The sequence below is a fragment of the Ipomoea triloba genome, chromosome 2 (genome assembly GCF_003576645.1).
Source record: "Ipomoea triloba cultivar NCNSP0323 chromosome 2, ASM357664v1".
In the NCBI taxonomy this organism is placed as follows: Eukaryota; Viridiplantae; Streptophyta; class Magnoliopsida; order Solanales; family Convolvulaceae; genus Ipomoea; species Ipomoea triloba.
Window position 1 is genome coordinate 9,643,337 of NC_044917.1, and position 15,967 is coordinate 9,659,303.

General features: G+C 36.8%; 2 protein-coding genes across 5 annotated transcripts in view; both read right to left on the reverse strand.

The window, feature by feature from the left end:
- On the reverse strand, positions 1 to 4,150 carry LOC116011085 (diphthine methyltransferase). 4 transcript variants are annotated; one of them, XM_031250601.1, is made up of 4 exons: positions 3,705 to 3,860; positions 3,254 to 3,299; positions 2,334 to 2,663; positions 1 to 895 (listed from the first exon to the last, which is right to left on the reverse strand). In XM_031250601.1, exons 3-4 carry the CDS (start codon positions 2,659 to 2,661, stop codon positions 183 to 185), a joined length of 1,041 nt encoding a protein of 346 aa, XP_031106461.1. In that variant the 5' UTR covers positions 2,662 to 2,663; positions 3,254 to 3,299; positions 3,705 to 3,860; the 3' UTR covers positions 1 to 182. The 4 variants fall into 4 exon arrangements, with proteins under 4 accessions (XP_031106461.1, XP_031106460.1, XP_031106457.1 ...); XM_031250600.1 differs by having other exon boundaries at positions 3,161 to 3,299; XM_031250597.1 differs by lacking the exons at positions 3,254 to 3,299; positions 3,705 to 3,860 and adding an exon at positions 3,868 to 4,150.
- Positions 4,151 to 7,020: 2,870 nt separating this feature from the next.
- LOC116009891 (vacuolar sorting protein 18) overlaps positions 7,021 to 15,967 on the reverse strand; it is a 30,313-nt gene continuing 21,366 nt past the window's right edge. The window contains exons 18-25 of the mRNA XM_031249074.1: positions 15,645 to 15,750; positions 11,574 to 11,762; positions 10,862 to 11,089; positions 10,074 to 10,229; positions 9,433 to 9,594; positions 8,469 to 8,588; positions 7,957 to 8,177; positions 7,021 to 7,539 (exon numbers count right to left, since the gene is read on the reverse strand). Coding sequence (XP_031104934.1) covers positions 7,998 to 8,177; positions 8,469 to 8,588; positions 9,433 to 9,594; positions 10,074 to 10,229; positions 10,862 to 11,089; positions 11,574 to 11,762; positions 15,645 to 15,750 — 1,141 coding nt within the window. The 3' untranslated portion in view covers positions 7,021 to 7,539; positions 7,957 to 7,997. The remainder of the gene's footprint in view (positions 7,540 to 7,956; positions 8,178 to 8,468; positions 8,589 to 9,432; positions 9,595 to 10,073; positions 10,230 to 10,861; positions 11,090 to 11,573; positions 11,763 to 15,644; positions 15,751 to 15,967) is intronic.

Below are 15,967 nucleotides of genomic sequence, written 5' to 3' on the forward strand. Positions count from 1 at the left end.
TATACACAAAGCTTAATTCAATTTATAGCACCATCCTGAAATAAGTCATTTGAAGTTGAGTACAAAAGTTCAAATCAACAGTTGTCACTTGCACACAATTCTTTTTATAACAAAACCAGATATCTAATCTTGAATTCTTGATGTGAGTATATGCTGAAATGCAGTGCCCATATCAAGGGCCGTTAAATAATGTTACCTTCTGGCTTCCATATGTGAAGGAGCCGGTCGTAGAACGAGCATGTAGCTATAGCTGTATTCTTCCTTTTTCCTTCCATACATAAAGATCCTCTTTGCCAGTCTGCTCCATATGCAAGTGATCCATGTTTCTTGTACGTTTCCATTACTTCGGGTTCATCCCTTTCTACATTAACAACTGCAAAACCGTTGTGCATACAAGCTGTCAAAACTATGCCAGGTACAACGGGATGATACTTGATTCTCCAAACTCCGCCATGTAAGGATATTGATCTCTCATTTACAGGTCTCGATATTGATCTCACATCCCATATCCTTAGATGTTCATCATAGCTACCGGTGAGTAAGGTGTTAGGATCGCTTGGGTTTTTCGTAATGCAACAGACGCCCATTGTGTGCACTTTCGTATTCTGGAATACCAACTTAGATGGATCATCTCGCGAATCCCAGCAACTGAATTTGCAGTCATCTGAGCCGGTGTACACAAGTTGTGGTTGATGAATGTCAAAGGAGGCGGCCCAAACTTCAAAGTCGTGTGCTTTCCATTCTTGGGTTCTTAGTTGAGACTCATGTAGTGAAAGTATTGAGACTGAACCATCTGATAGGCCCACTGCGATGGATGAAGCCGAAGGGTTCCAGTCTAAGCACAAGCACATAGAGGAACTGACATGATCATGAGAGATCTCTTGCAGATGATTCCCTGCAAGAATTGGATTTTGTTTACATATATTTTCATGGAAGCACTTTGTTATTTCCCAAGCAAATGGATATTTTCTAAACAATATAGTACATAAAAGTTGCAGGATTCATATAACTACAAAAAAAAAAAAACGAGAACTTTTCACAATACTTGAAATAATAAAAAGGAAAGGAGAACTATGGTTTTTACAATCACTTAGGACGGTGTAGCACTACTGCTCATCTTTATGTAGATGCAACTCTACTCATTTCATCAGCAAAAAGAGAATAGAAAACACAAATTAGAGAGTTCTTGCATAGTGAGCATACACTGGGAAGAATCAGGAACCATACCGTTGAAATTTAGTGTGCTTGCAACTCAATTCAAATCCCCACCCAAAAAGAGGATCAACAATACATGCATTATCATAATTAAACACAGGAAAAATGGAGGAAGCCATGAATCTATTCACAAAAATTCACCAATCACTTTTTCAAAAAATTCCTGATGCTTGCACATTCTTGATTTTCGTTACACGAAACTGACATTATTAGATTTTAGTATTGTAAGATGTAGTTTTGCCAATGTTAGGAACTTTCTTGTTTCATTTCAACTTCCTTTAGAATGGTTGCCCTTTAACATTATACTCTAGCAGTCATAAGAAGTCTCACAACGTCATCTCTAAGACACTCTTTAACTACATAGTCTAGAACTCTCTTAAGAAATCTCACAGCTATAATGGCTACTTCAAAAGCCAATCTCATCAGTGCATTTATTAACTTATTTAGCAGATAAATAACAGTTTCCATGAATCCAGAATATATCATTGTTTTAAATGCTTTTTCTCAACATGAATGCATGACAATTACTAGAAAATCAATGCTATTGCTATGTTTATTTTTTTGATACATTAGGTTTCCCGCTAAGTAATCCTAAGCCCCCAGAACCCCTGTCCAAGAGTCCAGGAGGAGATAAATCATGAGTCGCCCAAGCAGCCTCCCAATTCGCAATTCGTTCTTTGCGCACAAGGGATCCATCTCCACACTTCCGCCAACTCGGGGAATGCAAAACCATTGATCCATTGTTCTGTTAACTGAATTTAGTTCGACAATTATATTTAAGAACATTATAATATAAAAAAAATTACTCTCTTTTATCCTCTACCTCCAACCCTCTCTTGGCCAGGATACAAGTTAAAAATTGATTACTTCAATCAAATATATTTCATAAGTAATAATCATGAGAAGAAAATAAAATTTGCTATTTCATTCACATCCTTTCTAAAAAGTCAAAACGATTTTGCAAAAAGACGCGATTTCATACTAAAGTGTGGCCAGTCAAAAATGATGATCAACAGTGGCAAAGTAACAAAGACAGCTACAAGTCCACATTTCTTTGCGTTTTGCATCGTGTATTAGAATCACTTAAGATAATTATACCAAGAGAAACCGAACCATACCTTGGACCTCTGATTCGTCAGAAGAACTTTCAAGCCTGTGAACTCGCACATAACCTTCAGCATCAGCTTGAGCAAGCAAAGGGCCTACATTTCCGCCTACAGGGCTCCACTTTATATCGAAAATACCCGCTGTTTCGACTCTGTGCAATAACTCGAGACGACCCTCATCAGCGTTGACATCAAAGAGGGATATGCTACCGGAACGACTCGGATTATCTCCCTCCTGCAGCGTGTACGTGGAGGCCGCCAAGACATGGTGAAAAGACTCGTGTGGACAAAATTCTACTGCATCTGCATTGCCGTCGAGATAGCAGTGTGCGGCTTCCATGCCTGGAATCAAGAGACGTGAGAATATGAATAGGCAGGACTTTAAACTCAGTTGGACAATTCGTCGAATAGGTTCTGGACCTTAGCTCCTCAAGAGTTCCACACAAAAATAACCAATTTGAAGCTACTGGTTAAGTATAGGGCTAAGGAATTTGAATACAATAAAATAAAATAAAATTAACCACACAAAGATAATCACATAAAAGAACAAGTAATTTTTGTAAGAGTAAAAAGAATTTTTTCTTTAAATAATTAAACTTTTTGTCAAGTCCTAAAGATCTCTACAGCCTCTACTTAAGAAATAGTTATATGTGCATATATCAACATTCAAACACATCATTATTTATTTCTCCTTATGCACTCTTTTCAACTTAAATTTATTTATTTTTTTATTTTTTACAAATAAAAGTAATATATAAGAGTGATTTCCTTTCTTGGTCCTACTGTTATTGGGGCATTGCCAATTTTAGTCCATTTTAGTCCAGCTCATTAATTTTTACCACATAGGCCAATCTTATATAGTCATTGACACTTTTGGTCCATCTTAGAATTTCCGTTAGTTGGCCATCCAAAACAGAGTTTTTTTTTTTTGCCTTTTCACTCTTTGGTCTCCACTTTAACCCTTTGCGTTGGTTCTTCCTGCCATTTCCAAATAGAATAGTCTATTAGATTTTTTGGATCACGTCTCTCAGTCACTGAATTAAATTTAAAAAAAAAAAAAAAAAAAAACTACACTGCATTTTGTTTCTATTAACACACCAATTCTTGAATGGAAATGGAAATGGGGATTGAATCAAGAAAGAAGTAAAGTTCTGCAGCAATGTAGTGAGGTTTAAGTGCATTCAAATTCTTTATACATTGTCAAATTATTAAGGGTAAAAAAGGGGGACCAAACTGGTCTTTCAACCAATACTGCAAAGAGGGGAAGAAAATGAAAGAACCCCAACCCCCCAATCCAACCGATAGGAGAAGGGAAAAACCAAAATAAAAATTAACAAAAAAAAAAAGGATCTTGCTAATCAAGAACTGGGTAGGTTAGCATACCTGTAAATACAGCTTCTTCTCTTTTTTTTTGCTTAATTTAATCTAATAATCAGGCATGAGATGGCTCACAGCCACATACAGACGGCAGTGAAGCTTTGCACCAAGCTCAAGAACCCACTCCCCTACCCAATCCCCACAATAGCTAAAATGGACAGCCCATTACCTTTCTTGGGCGGTAATGGGTACCCGTAAAATGGTCCTTATTCCCCTTGTCCGAGCTAGCATTGAACTGCCGCAGGTTGCCGCTTCGGTTCCCCAGCGAGGCTGGAATCGGGGCGGACAACTGGTTGTTGGAGACGTCGAAGACGGATAACCGGACCAGAAGGCTGAGCTGCGGCGGGATGAGGCCGGAGAGCTGGTTGTCGTGGAGATCGATGACCTTGAGGTAGGTGCTGATGCCGAGTTGCTGCGGGATACGGCGAAATAGAGCCTCGGAGGGAGATTAAGCGAAAGGGTCTCCACTTTACCCTTTAGACCAAAAAGACAAAAACACCCCTGTTTTAGGCGGCTAACTAACAGAAATTCTAACAGTGGACCAAAAGTGGCAATGGCTAAATAAGATTGGTCTGTGATAAAAATTAACGAGGGTAGACTAAAATTGGCAATGCCCAAATAACAGTAGGACCAAAAAAGGAAATGACTCAATATATAAAAATATATTAGGATAAATTTGATCCCTCAATTATTCGCGAACTGTCAATGTTGTCCCTTAACTCCGTAATCATCAATTTGACCCCTGAAATAAAATAAGATTAGTCAATTAAATCCTTCCGAACGTATTCCGGTGAGAACTCCGATTAATAAGGGGTAAATTGGTCATTTTGTGTCTTCAGCCCTCCCATTCTTCTTTGCTGACAACATCTTCTCATTCTTCTTCCCAAATTTCCAAGTTTCACTGATCAATCAAGTCTCCTCCCACTTCAAATGCTTCACTTGGAGGACCCTTTTGTTGTCCACATAAAAATACAACCTCGGGTCGTCGCCGGCGAGGCGGCAATCGATGTATATGTTTCGGTCTCTGTCGTCGATGGTGGCTCTTGTGATGTATAGTTTGCCGTCGTAGACGTGTTCCCTCCTTAGCACCATGTCTTGGCTGCTGGTGGCAGGAAATTTCGCTCTGGTTTTGGAATACGCTTTTTTTTGGGAGTCCCCGACAAGGAGGACCATTTCACCGTCAATGACAACGGTGATGTAGAATCCGGATCTGGGCTTTTTGGAATACGCTTCTTTTGGATCCCTGCCTTTTCTAGAAGATGAAGGGCTTGATGTGGAGATGGAACGAGGGAGTAGCAGAGAGAGAAGCAAATGACGTCGTATTAAGCATGGGTATTTTGTAAGCTCTGCGGTTCTTTCTTTTGTAAATTCCTGCAAATCAAATAAATGTAGAAGAAATCAGATTTCATCTTTCTCTCTCCAGAACTTTCATTTTCTGCCTAAACAACTTCTGTAACCAGCAGAGCCTTAATGGAGTAAAACTCTAAGAATTTTTATTAAAAAAAAACAAAACAAAAAGGCAATGCAGAGTCTGCGAAAGCTAAAATATGAAAAAGATGTGATTATTATAAACCTATAGATTATTTTGTTTCTTCAAACTCAAAGTTTTGAAAGGAGTAGTGGATTCAAGGACCCATGCAAAATGTGAAGCTGCTCGAAATACACGAACCCATTCAAAGATTATTTTGTTTCTTCAAACTCAAAGTTTTGCAGGAAATCGCTCGAAATACACGAACTATGCAAAATGTTATTTGAAGGTTTGGAAAGGAGCAGTGGATTCAAAGACCCAATATGTATAGGTAGGGAGAGAGCGATAGAAAGCGTACCTCATCTCGGAGTCTTTACTGTTTTGCATTCCGGCGAAGGCACCGGCGACAGACAAGAGAAGCAGCAGAGAATTGAGACCGAGGGAGACGGTGGCGTTTGGTTGGCTACCTGCGACTAAATTGTTTTTTAATTTAGAAGCAAGTAAAAGACCAAAATGTCCCTTCTTAATCGGAGTTCTCACCAGAATACGGCCGGAAGGGTTTAATTGATTAATCTTATTTTATTTCGGGAGTTAAATTGATAATTACGGAGTTAAGGGACAACATTGACAGTTCGCAAATAATTGAAGGACCAAATAGGTGACTTACCCTATTTTTGTCATTCACTTCTAACTTCTTCCTATTTCAATCATTAACGCTTAGTTCACTTGTTCATGAAGATTCTCACTTGCAAGTGTGGTGATAGATGCAATGGTTCCAAATAAATTCTCGTTCGGAAAACTAACATATTTATGCTGTGAAGGAAACATTATACCACAATTATTAGAAGAATATTTTCCCCAACCACAATACAAGTTCTATTGTTTTGAATGTAATTTCTTGACAACACTTTCAAAATATCATTTACAAGTTCTATTGTTTTGAATATAATTTATTGACAACACTTTCAAAATATCATTTTTGCATTAGGGATACTTTATGAACTCCTAAATCCTACTCCCTATAACATGACATGCCTTAATTGCTTAATTTAATAAGGGGTCATGATACTTATCCATTCATTTCTTTTTCTTCTTCCAATCAAATTTAAACACAAGTAGAGGTATGATTTTGAAAGTACATGAAGTAATTTTTATAAAAATATTTCTCTAATAGGTCCGGCATAATTGTGTAAAAAAAAAAAGGGATTAAACGTATTCCATTTGGTCCTTATCTAAAAACTTAATAAGTCTCAATCAATGTTATATCCTTGATTTATGTCCCTTTTTCTATATGCTAAAAAATTTGTACATTTTACTTGAAATGTTGTACACTTCAATGTTATTAGACAAAATTGTCCCTACTACATTGTTGTTATACAAAACTACCCTTACACCGTTATAACACCGTTAGTTTTTAACTCTATCATTATTATCATACACATATATCTATCATATCATTTTCCTATTCCTTTTTTTGATAATTATCATTTTAGTAAAATCACTATATAATTAATTTAATGGTTGATTATATTTTAATTAAATTTCCATACATGGTAAATCATATATGTGTGTGTATAAAATACATATACTATATTTGTATATATAATTAGAATTAAAAAATTTAATTATTTATATTTATTAATGTTTTAATATTGGGCATAAACTTTCGCGCATCGCGCGTACAAATACTAGTTTATTTAAATAAAATTTAAAAAAAAAATACACAAACACATACTGAGAATCTGAGATGTATTTGGTGTATTGAATACGTCAAACACATTTTGCATATGCATATGAAGTATATGATGTTTTTGAATTATGGTAAATGCGTTTTTAATAGGACAAAAATTCAAATGCATTTGAAAATCTTTATTTATTTATTTATTTTTGTCCAACTTTCAAAAACGTCCCCATTTTCGTCCTACACTCAAATTCCCTACTTTAACATACCTCAAAAGTTGTATCTAGAGGATGGGAAAGTGAAAGGGGTGAACAGTGGTTGAGAGTAGAAACAATAGCTAATGAACAACGGTTCCAAGAAACAAAAGCACAATATTGTGTTATGTTTATATAAAACAAAGGAATACAAAAAGCATAGTGCAATGATCATATAATCTCATTAAATATGCTTTGCCAAACAATAATGTCGATGGAAATAGAGGCAAGAGCAGACAAACCATGTCGGAATGGAAGCTCAGAAAAGGGGGTGAAGGAGATAAAGATGGTGCAGGTTTCATCACCAGAAAGAGCTCCATTTTGGAATTCAAATATGCTAGCTAGCATCTGAGGGCTACTCACAGTTCAAACTCAGACTGGCAATCCACAGCAGATGAAAGAAATGTCTTGGCATCTTCCGAGTTTGCTAATACTTCTCTGCCAAGATATTCAATGACAAACACAAGTTTCAGAAAATGGTAGTGATTCAATACAAGGTCTAAGACACAATAGTCCATTTAGTAATAATATTGATTTTAGAGGAACCAATGTGTATGCTGGTTAGGTTAAGGTGGTATTTTGGTGAAGTGTAATTTAATACTGAGGGAGTATATAAATAAATAAAAAAGAACGTAGTAGCTATTTCAATTCAACAGGAATTGTATTTGTCAAGTATCAATTGTATTATCAAGACAAGATGCCATCTTACAACACTACGAAATAGAAAATAAAACAGGCATGTCTACCACAATTTGAAAGTTTGATCAAATATGTAAACTTGTATGCTTTACAAAGCACACCAGAAATCACAAATATTCAGTTCCGAGTGTATACTGAAAGTTGAATGATAAGTACCTCTTATGCAAACACGAATTTCGCACACGAGCATTATTTGATCATGCAGATAAAGATAGGCTTCTCTGAGGCTGACTCCCAGGGTTATGTGGCTTTATTTCCCATGATCCTACTTCTTGCACTTCTTCACTCAGGATGAAAGGTAAAGAGATTTCACGGATCATCAAGTCACCACAATATGGGCACTCACTGGCGATGGCATCATCTAGCTGTGACCGAATCTGCACATTATCAAACCCCCATGTAAACATCGATTTGTAACCCATAAAAATGTTGATACTTGTAATCCATAAACGGAAGCTCCAGAGAATGGCATGGAAGAATTATTTTTTAAAAGGATTTCCGTTGAAGTTCTAGACACACTATCTCATTCAAAGTTTCCCATGAATTAGAACCACCAGTACTTCAATATGGAACATGAATGCAATACAAAGATATCACCATTTACACGTCTTTAGCAACTAAAAAGTGAGAGATCTGTTGTGCACTTGTGCATTAAAAAAAACACAAACCTTCTCAGTGGGGGTCAAGCTAGCTATTGGTTGATCTTCAGACAAGGCACCATTTGACTCCTTCCTGGGTTCACTGCCCAGCAAAGTAAGTTGCTTCTGCAAATCCAGTATATATTCGGCCTACAATATTGTTTGAGAAAAACATTTACACAGTCAATTTTTAACTCTAAGTAATACTGTCTGATAATTCTTTAAAGCAAAGACTATCAAGTCCAAATAATTCAATTTCATAGTTTCTTCACGTTACTATGCATACGATTGTAGAGTATTAGGAATACAGAGTGATTTAGGAAGACCAAACCCTGATGGGTATACAAAGTGATTAGTCCTACTTATATGAATACTACCCATCCATGTACCTCCTAAAGTGAAAAGCAAGAAAACATGCTCTCCTCTTCCCATCTCCATCATTCTTCTTCACCTATTTCCTTTCTTTTCACCACACACACACGGACACATTTACATGGAGTGGAAGTTAATACAAAAGAATTCTAATTCCATTTACAGTTCAAACACTGTTTCAAACTTTGCATTGCCATCAAGTTTAAGATCTGACTTTATATTTGTCTACACTTTAAATTTAAATACATAATGCATTCTTAATCTGTATCAAAGTCAAGCATGCCTCACAATTTGAAAGTAATATTGAGGAATTACAATTTTTTATACTTGATAAGTCCTTTTTTTTTTTATGAGTTAATCTAATATTTCTAACATATGAAGACCTACTTGCTTTGATTAGTAATTTCTCAGGATTGGAAATGATAATTTACATGGAATTCTAATCCTACCAGTTATCCTGTTTTAATTGCAGCAATTTCAGACAATTTTTCCCCGGTATGAAAAGGTGGCCACACACTATTTGGATATTACTCACAAAAACACAAAGCTATGGCTAAAATTGCAATGTCAAAAACATGGGATAAAAGAAGATGACAGATGACGGATCCACTCCATTACTTACTTGTGTTGGAGTGGTGCACCTAGTTACATGGGCAATCAGGCACTGGGCATGAAAGGCGTGTCCACATGGAAAGACATAGAAAGGGGCCATTGGTCCAACTGCTGTATATCCTCTAGCCATTCGGAAGTCACCGCCCACATTTAATATTTTTCGCCCGCAACCCTTAAAACCAACAGTACAAAGTGAGATCAAAATACAGGGAATTGTTTCCAATAAAAAGGTTTGCATGTATACAAAAACAAAGTCACACTTCACTCCAGTCATTAAGCTTCATCAAACACCCAGACAGGTTAAATAACAACTAATCTACAGTGCTAGAACACAACACAGATACACAGATACTCGGACATAAAAGCACAAGTGCAAACACTAAGCAAGATCAACCTAGGACATAGAAGTTCGTATTAAAACCAATACTTCAAATATGCACATACAAACATAATTTTTTTTTAAAAAAAAAAACCTTTTTTTCAATGTATAGATCCATTTTTCTTGTCCCATGATTCTGTACTAGGGGTGGTACCTCATAAATGCCAAATTGGCACTGTCAATCAATAAAAATTTTTACTTTTCCAAAATATAAATGACAAACCACACATATATTCATATATTATGAAATCAGCAGACAAGAGGATAATTACCCCACAATCCTCATCACGATCAATGACGGCATATCGTTGAGCAAGAGCATTAATATCATTTCTAATATTGTCAGCACCTCGTGTTGCATCATTCATCTCCTGCTTCAATTTTTCAATTTGCTCATTATAGTCCTCTAATGATGAGCAAATTGCTTCCTGCAATAATTTTGGTAGTAAGTCCCAATTCTAAACTGTTGAGCAGACAACATGAAGTCAAACTGAAAGAAAATACATAGATTGATGTTTGCTGATATAGGAGTTCACAATAAGGAATGCAATACCATAAATATCTGATATTTGCAGAAGTAATGGTCACTTGCTATTAACGGGTTGGATGTGAGGAGGATGGAGAAGACTTTTTAATCTTTTACTTCTATTTCATCTACTTTAACATTTGATATTGTTCAGAGGGCTTGTGCCCTCTAGAATATAACTTCTCTTATACTTACAAAATTTTAAAATCTATGGTTCAAGTTAGTAATTCAGTTACAATTAAATGTAACAATTAGGAAATCTTTAGTGCTCAGTACCCATTATACTCACTCTGCCCCTCAACAAGAGGCCTACTTTCTATTTTACAAAGTCCTATAAAGATTCACCTTGTCATAAATTCAATACTTTTACTAAAGCTAATTTTCCACAATATTCCTTCTTCCATGGGTTGAAATTAATGACAAAGGAAAGAGAATTTTCAATATTGTATTTATGAAGGGCAAGAATGGAACTACACAGTAAAAGTCATTTAATGCAGAAGCCAGAAGAAAGATTACTAAGGCAGAGAAACTTACTTTGAAATCATCAATTAAAGCAAAGTCTGGAAAGAAAGGTAAGATATCTTCAATCTTCAATAATCCATCAGTTTCCTTGAGAAATGCTATTGCCTTTCGGATATTCTCCCTCTTAGTTCCTTTTTCCTGCTCAATAACATGCTTTGCAATCATAAGCCAAAGCTTTTTTCTCAAGTCTTCATCATCTTCAACTTTGTCTGCTTCAGCCATAGCAAGCTCTGGATCAACCTATTGCATTGCACAGGAAGAACAAGTTTGGTTGATGAGAAGGCAGAAATGAACTTTGGAATTCATAATTTTCGCTCAAGCCCTTCTCTTATCAACCATTAGGTCAGCTATTAGTTGTTTTAAGCACAAAATCTACTCACACATGCATTGTTCAAAACAGCCAAGCATCATCTTGATCTTAATTTCTTTTCCAAGATTAATATTTAAAAATATGCGTGATGAACTTGTTCTCAATAAAGCATTTGAGTCATTTCTTTAAGCCATTCAAGAATGGGAACTAGAATTTAGTCATACGGTTATCAATTAGAGGATAAACTGAATATGTTTATGTTCATTGTAGAGAGACATCAGTCTAAACTATCCTTCTAGAAAGGGGGAAAAAACATGGGTGTATAAACTTATTTGGTTATTTTCTAGATGTATGTATATCGACCTTGGCAAATAATGAGTATAAATGCATCCAAATAAAATTATCAGTCTATACCTGTAAAGCAAGAGCAACTGCTTCTTCATGCATAGACATCATGCTATAGATATGAACACAAGCACGCATCCGCTTTTCCTTGAGGCAAAGGCGCAAGGCATATTTGGGGTCATAAAAAAATTCAGGGCCACCTGGCCGACCCCTCCCAAACTTGCATTGCAGGAAGCGCAGGAGAGCACTCTCATCCTCCTTAAAAAAGAAAACAAAAGAAAATAGTTAATGTTAGTTGTGCAAGTGTCATTCTGTCTGAGTCTCCTAAAAAATGAACTAGCATAGACCAGATTAAGTTTCATAAAAGATAAACTTTGTGCAGAAGAGAAACAAGAAACCAATGGTTCAAAATCTGCCTTTATGGCTTTATATCACAACTATAGAGTTGAGAGGAAATATAAGAAAACCCTAGTGTAACCTATTATAGCCTATATGTACTTATATAAGTATTGGCATCAGAATATAGGCATCATAATACTACTACTAATATAGTCAATGTACTACTTTCTCTGGTTTTTCATGTACTAGTTTCTGCCTCTGTGCCTCACTTGTGAGTGGTGGCTATTTTCCATCCGTCAAGCCTTTAATCCCTCAAACTCGACATGATATTAGAGCTCTAAACTCTAATCTATTCTCAAGAATTCCCGATCTGAAACCCTACGCCTTTTTCTCGTTCTTCACCTGGCAAAACCTTCTTGTGACTACTTTCATTATTCCGACTCTCTTCTGTTGGCCATCTTGGGAAAAGCTAACATCATCATCGTGTTCAGAACCTCATCACAACCTCACACCAGAAGCACTGCCACCAGCTCCTCCCAGGCATGGTCATGCATCACTGAGCAGTCAGATCATCCATCTGATTTTGCACCAAGCTCTTCTCCTTTCAACAACCTAATCTGTGAAGTTTGACATTGATCCATTGCTGCTTCACACCACTCTTCTCCTTTCAACTACCTAATCTGTGATGTTCGATATTGATCCATTACTGCTTCACACCACTCACTGCCATTAACCAGTTGACCACTACCCTATTCTCTTCATTTTATTGCTATAGCCCAAATGAATCTCTCAGCTGCTCGAACCTTCACCTCTACCACTCGACAGGGAAATCCTTCTTTTTGACACCACCTCCTAGACGGCTTCCTTGTGTTGCCATGCTGTTTTGAGGTTGTTCGTGTTCAGTTCCGTCACTTGGTGCTTTTATCTTTATTCCCAAGGGTCCGTTTCTGAGGCTATTCACATCCAACAGTCTCATTCTCTAACCACATCTAATTCGTTTATCTTACTAAGTTTCAACTGAGGGAGAGTGCTTGCTAAGGGATAAATATATATAAAAGAAAACCCTAGTGTAACGGTGTAACCCTATCATAATCTTAGGCTTAGCCCATTATGCAACTCCTTAGGTATCTATATAAGCATGTGTATCAATATCAGAATAGAGGCAGCATCACAATACTACTAATATAACTAATATAATCCTGCTGATTTTTCATATATTAGCTTTGTTATGAACGTAAAGAGAGGATTTATGAATATGTTGTCTTATACTGTCATATATTGCTATATAGAAAAGAGAATACAAAGCCCTATAAATAGGTGCTAGAAGACTACGAATAGGAAACAAGTTTCCATATGCCTACTTACCTAAATTCCTAAGACTGCCTAATCTATAGAGATTCCATATACCAAATCAAGGTTATCAAGGCGGACTTTTTAGGCGAGATGCCGTTGATCGCCTAGGCGTTGCCTAGGCGATGAGTAATATATATATATATATATATATATATATTCAGATTTAAACCAATTAATATTAAATGTCAAATGCCATATTTATATTCCTTGAAACTTGTATTGCATTGGGCAACCCAAAAGTTATATTCCTTGAAACTTGTATTGCATTGGGCAACCCAAAAGTTCATTGAGACTTGTTTTGTATTGCATTGGGCAACCCAAAAGTTCATTGAGACTTGTTCCTTGAGACTTGCACTATACCAAAAGTTCATTGAGACTTGTTCCTTGAGACTTGCACTATATTGGGCAGCTCAAGAGTCCTGTTCCTTGAGACTTGCACTATATTGGGCAGCTCAAGAGTCCTTTCTTTTTCTTTTTTTCTTTTTGAGTCCTTCTTTCTATGTATGTATATATATACAGAGAGGCATAGAAAAATCAGACTACATATGTACAGGGAAAATATAGAATATACACCTTTCAACCTCTAAACTGGGATCGGAGGTAAAAGTCAGTGCTTGGGCTAGGTTTAGGGAGCAGCGGCGACACCACGACAAGAAGTCCGGTCGCCATCGGAGGGCTCACGCGCCGTCACGCGCCACCATCTCCGAACTGCTCCTCCGTCACGCGCCGGCGCGTGCGGTTGTTTCCGGCGACTTCGCCGGCCGTTTTGTTCTAGGCGAGGCGAGTAGATTAGGCGGTCGTTGTCAACCGCCCAGACGCCTTGATAACACTATACCAAATATATATTCCATAACACTTCCCCTCAAGTTGGAGCATAGATATTAATCATGCCCAACTTGTTACACAAATCACTAATAACCCAAAATAACTAAATAACGAACTTACTCAAACATAACTCATATCTCATTTAGGAGACTTCCCTTGAACAAAAGCTTTGCACGCCACCAATACCTAAGGACAGTTGGGTGAACTCGACATGGACCGACCAAGCTTGGGATTGGACACTCCCCCTGCAACAGATGCTTGGACGCCATCAATACCTACGAACAGTTGGGTGAACTCGACGTGGATCGAACAAGCTTGGTATTGGACACTCCCCTGAACCGATAGCTTGAATCGCCACCAATACCGCAAACTCCGGGTGAACACAACGTGGACCATACAAGCTTGAACACACAAGGTAAAGAAGACAAACTCCAAACCGGAGGACACAAATTCTTTACCAACGAAAGGGAAACATGCCCCAAACGACAATGAGCATCAAAAAGGGGTTGAGAACAACAAAACAAGCAACGAACTCCAACTCAGCAAACTCATTAGCAAAGATGCAGATGCATCAGACTCAGCCATATCCAAAAAAAAAAAAAGAAAAAAAATTACAAGTACACAAAATTCAAGCCTGAATGTGTACGAGACAAAGTGACCGTGAAGCAAAAAATAAAAAAGATCACACACAAACCAAGTCCAGATCCGAGACAAACGAACTTAGGCGACCCAGGAGCAGTTGACCAAAACGTTTTCCAGTCGTTGGAGGAGCCTCACGCGCCGGTGCGTAGGAGAGTGGCAGCGGGTGACAACAACAGAGCGAAAAAAAATTTATAGTAAAGAGAGGATTTCAGAATATGTTAGTCTTATACTTTCATATAGAAAAGAGAATACAAAGCCCTATAAATAGGTGCTAGAAGACTACGAATAGGAAACAAGTTTCCATATGCCTACCTACCTAAATCCCTAAGACTGCCTAATCTATAGAGATTCCATATACCAAATATATATTCCATAACAAGGTTCTGCCTCACTAGCAGGTGGTTTGCCACCACCAGACATTCAATCACTCAATTTCAATAATTTGGTTAGAGGAGTGCACACATAAATAAATAAATGAGAAATCAAAGGATACATGAAATTAAGTCACCTAGAGTATATCAAACAAATTATGTACCTTTTAATGAGCTGTTAATATACTAACATCATTTTGCAATCAAATGGATCTTTTCAATACCAAAAGGCAGATATTGAGAAAATTAAGGAAAATATTGAGCTGACCATATTTTTCTGCCTGGCACTATTTTGGAAATGACTAAAACACTCACTATATATTTAGAGTAAGAGTACATCTATCAATAGAATAACAAAAATAAAAGAAATATATAATGATAAATATTACTACTGCAAAACTTCTAATAAGAAATGTTCCTTAATCAAGATACAGATGAATACACACGGCACTCTTGAGCTGAAGTTAAAAAGCAGGATTTCTAGTCTCCTAAGGTTTAATGAATATTTTCTACATTTGTTGTAAGAAGTTGAATTGTAATGAAATAATGGAGAAAGTCAGCATGGCATTTATCAGTGAAGCTAGTCTTGCAAAAGCTCTCACTAACTAACCTTTTTTGCATATAATGAAAGTAGCAGGTTATGAACACCAGGATCTTCATTCTGCAGTCGGTGCACACAATACTCCAGATATTTTATAACTTCATGGGTTTCATTCCTACAAATAGAATGCAGAAGAAAGATAACAAGCCACAAATCAACAAAGATAGAATTGAATTTTGAGATGCATCATGTAATGATCCATTCCAGAGAAAACTTGGAGTAAAAGATGCAATAAGTATCAAGTATATTATAAATAACATAAAATAATGAAACAAGGCCCACTATCATAATAGATTAACTAAAACATACCAGTGTAAAGAAATTTAGCTTTG

Bases quoted from the DNA above. Each gene is read 5' to 3' on its own strand.
- LOC116011085 (XM_031250597.1), bottom strand. From the start codon at position 2,661: ATGGAAGCCGCACACTGCTATCTCGACGGCAATGCAGATGCAGTAGAA. The intron at 896-2,333 runs GTATGGTTCGGT...CAATTCTTGCAG, and splicing joins TGACGAATCAGAGGTCCAAG to GGAATCATCTGCAAGAGATC.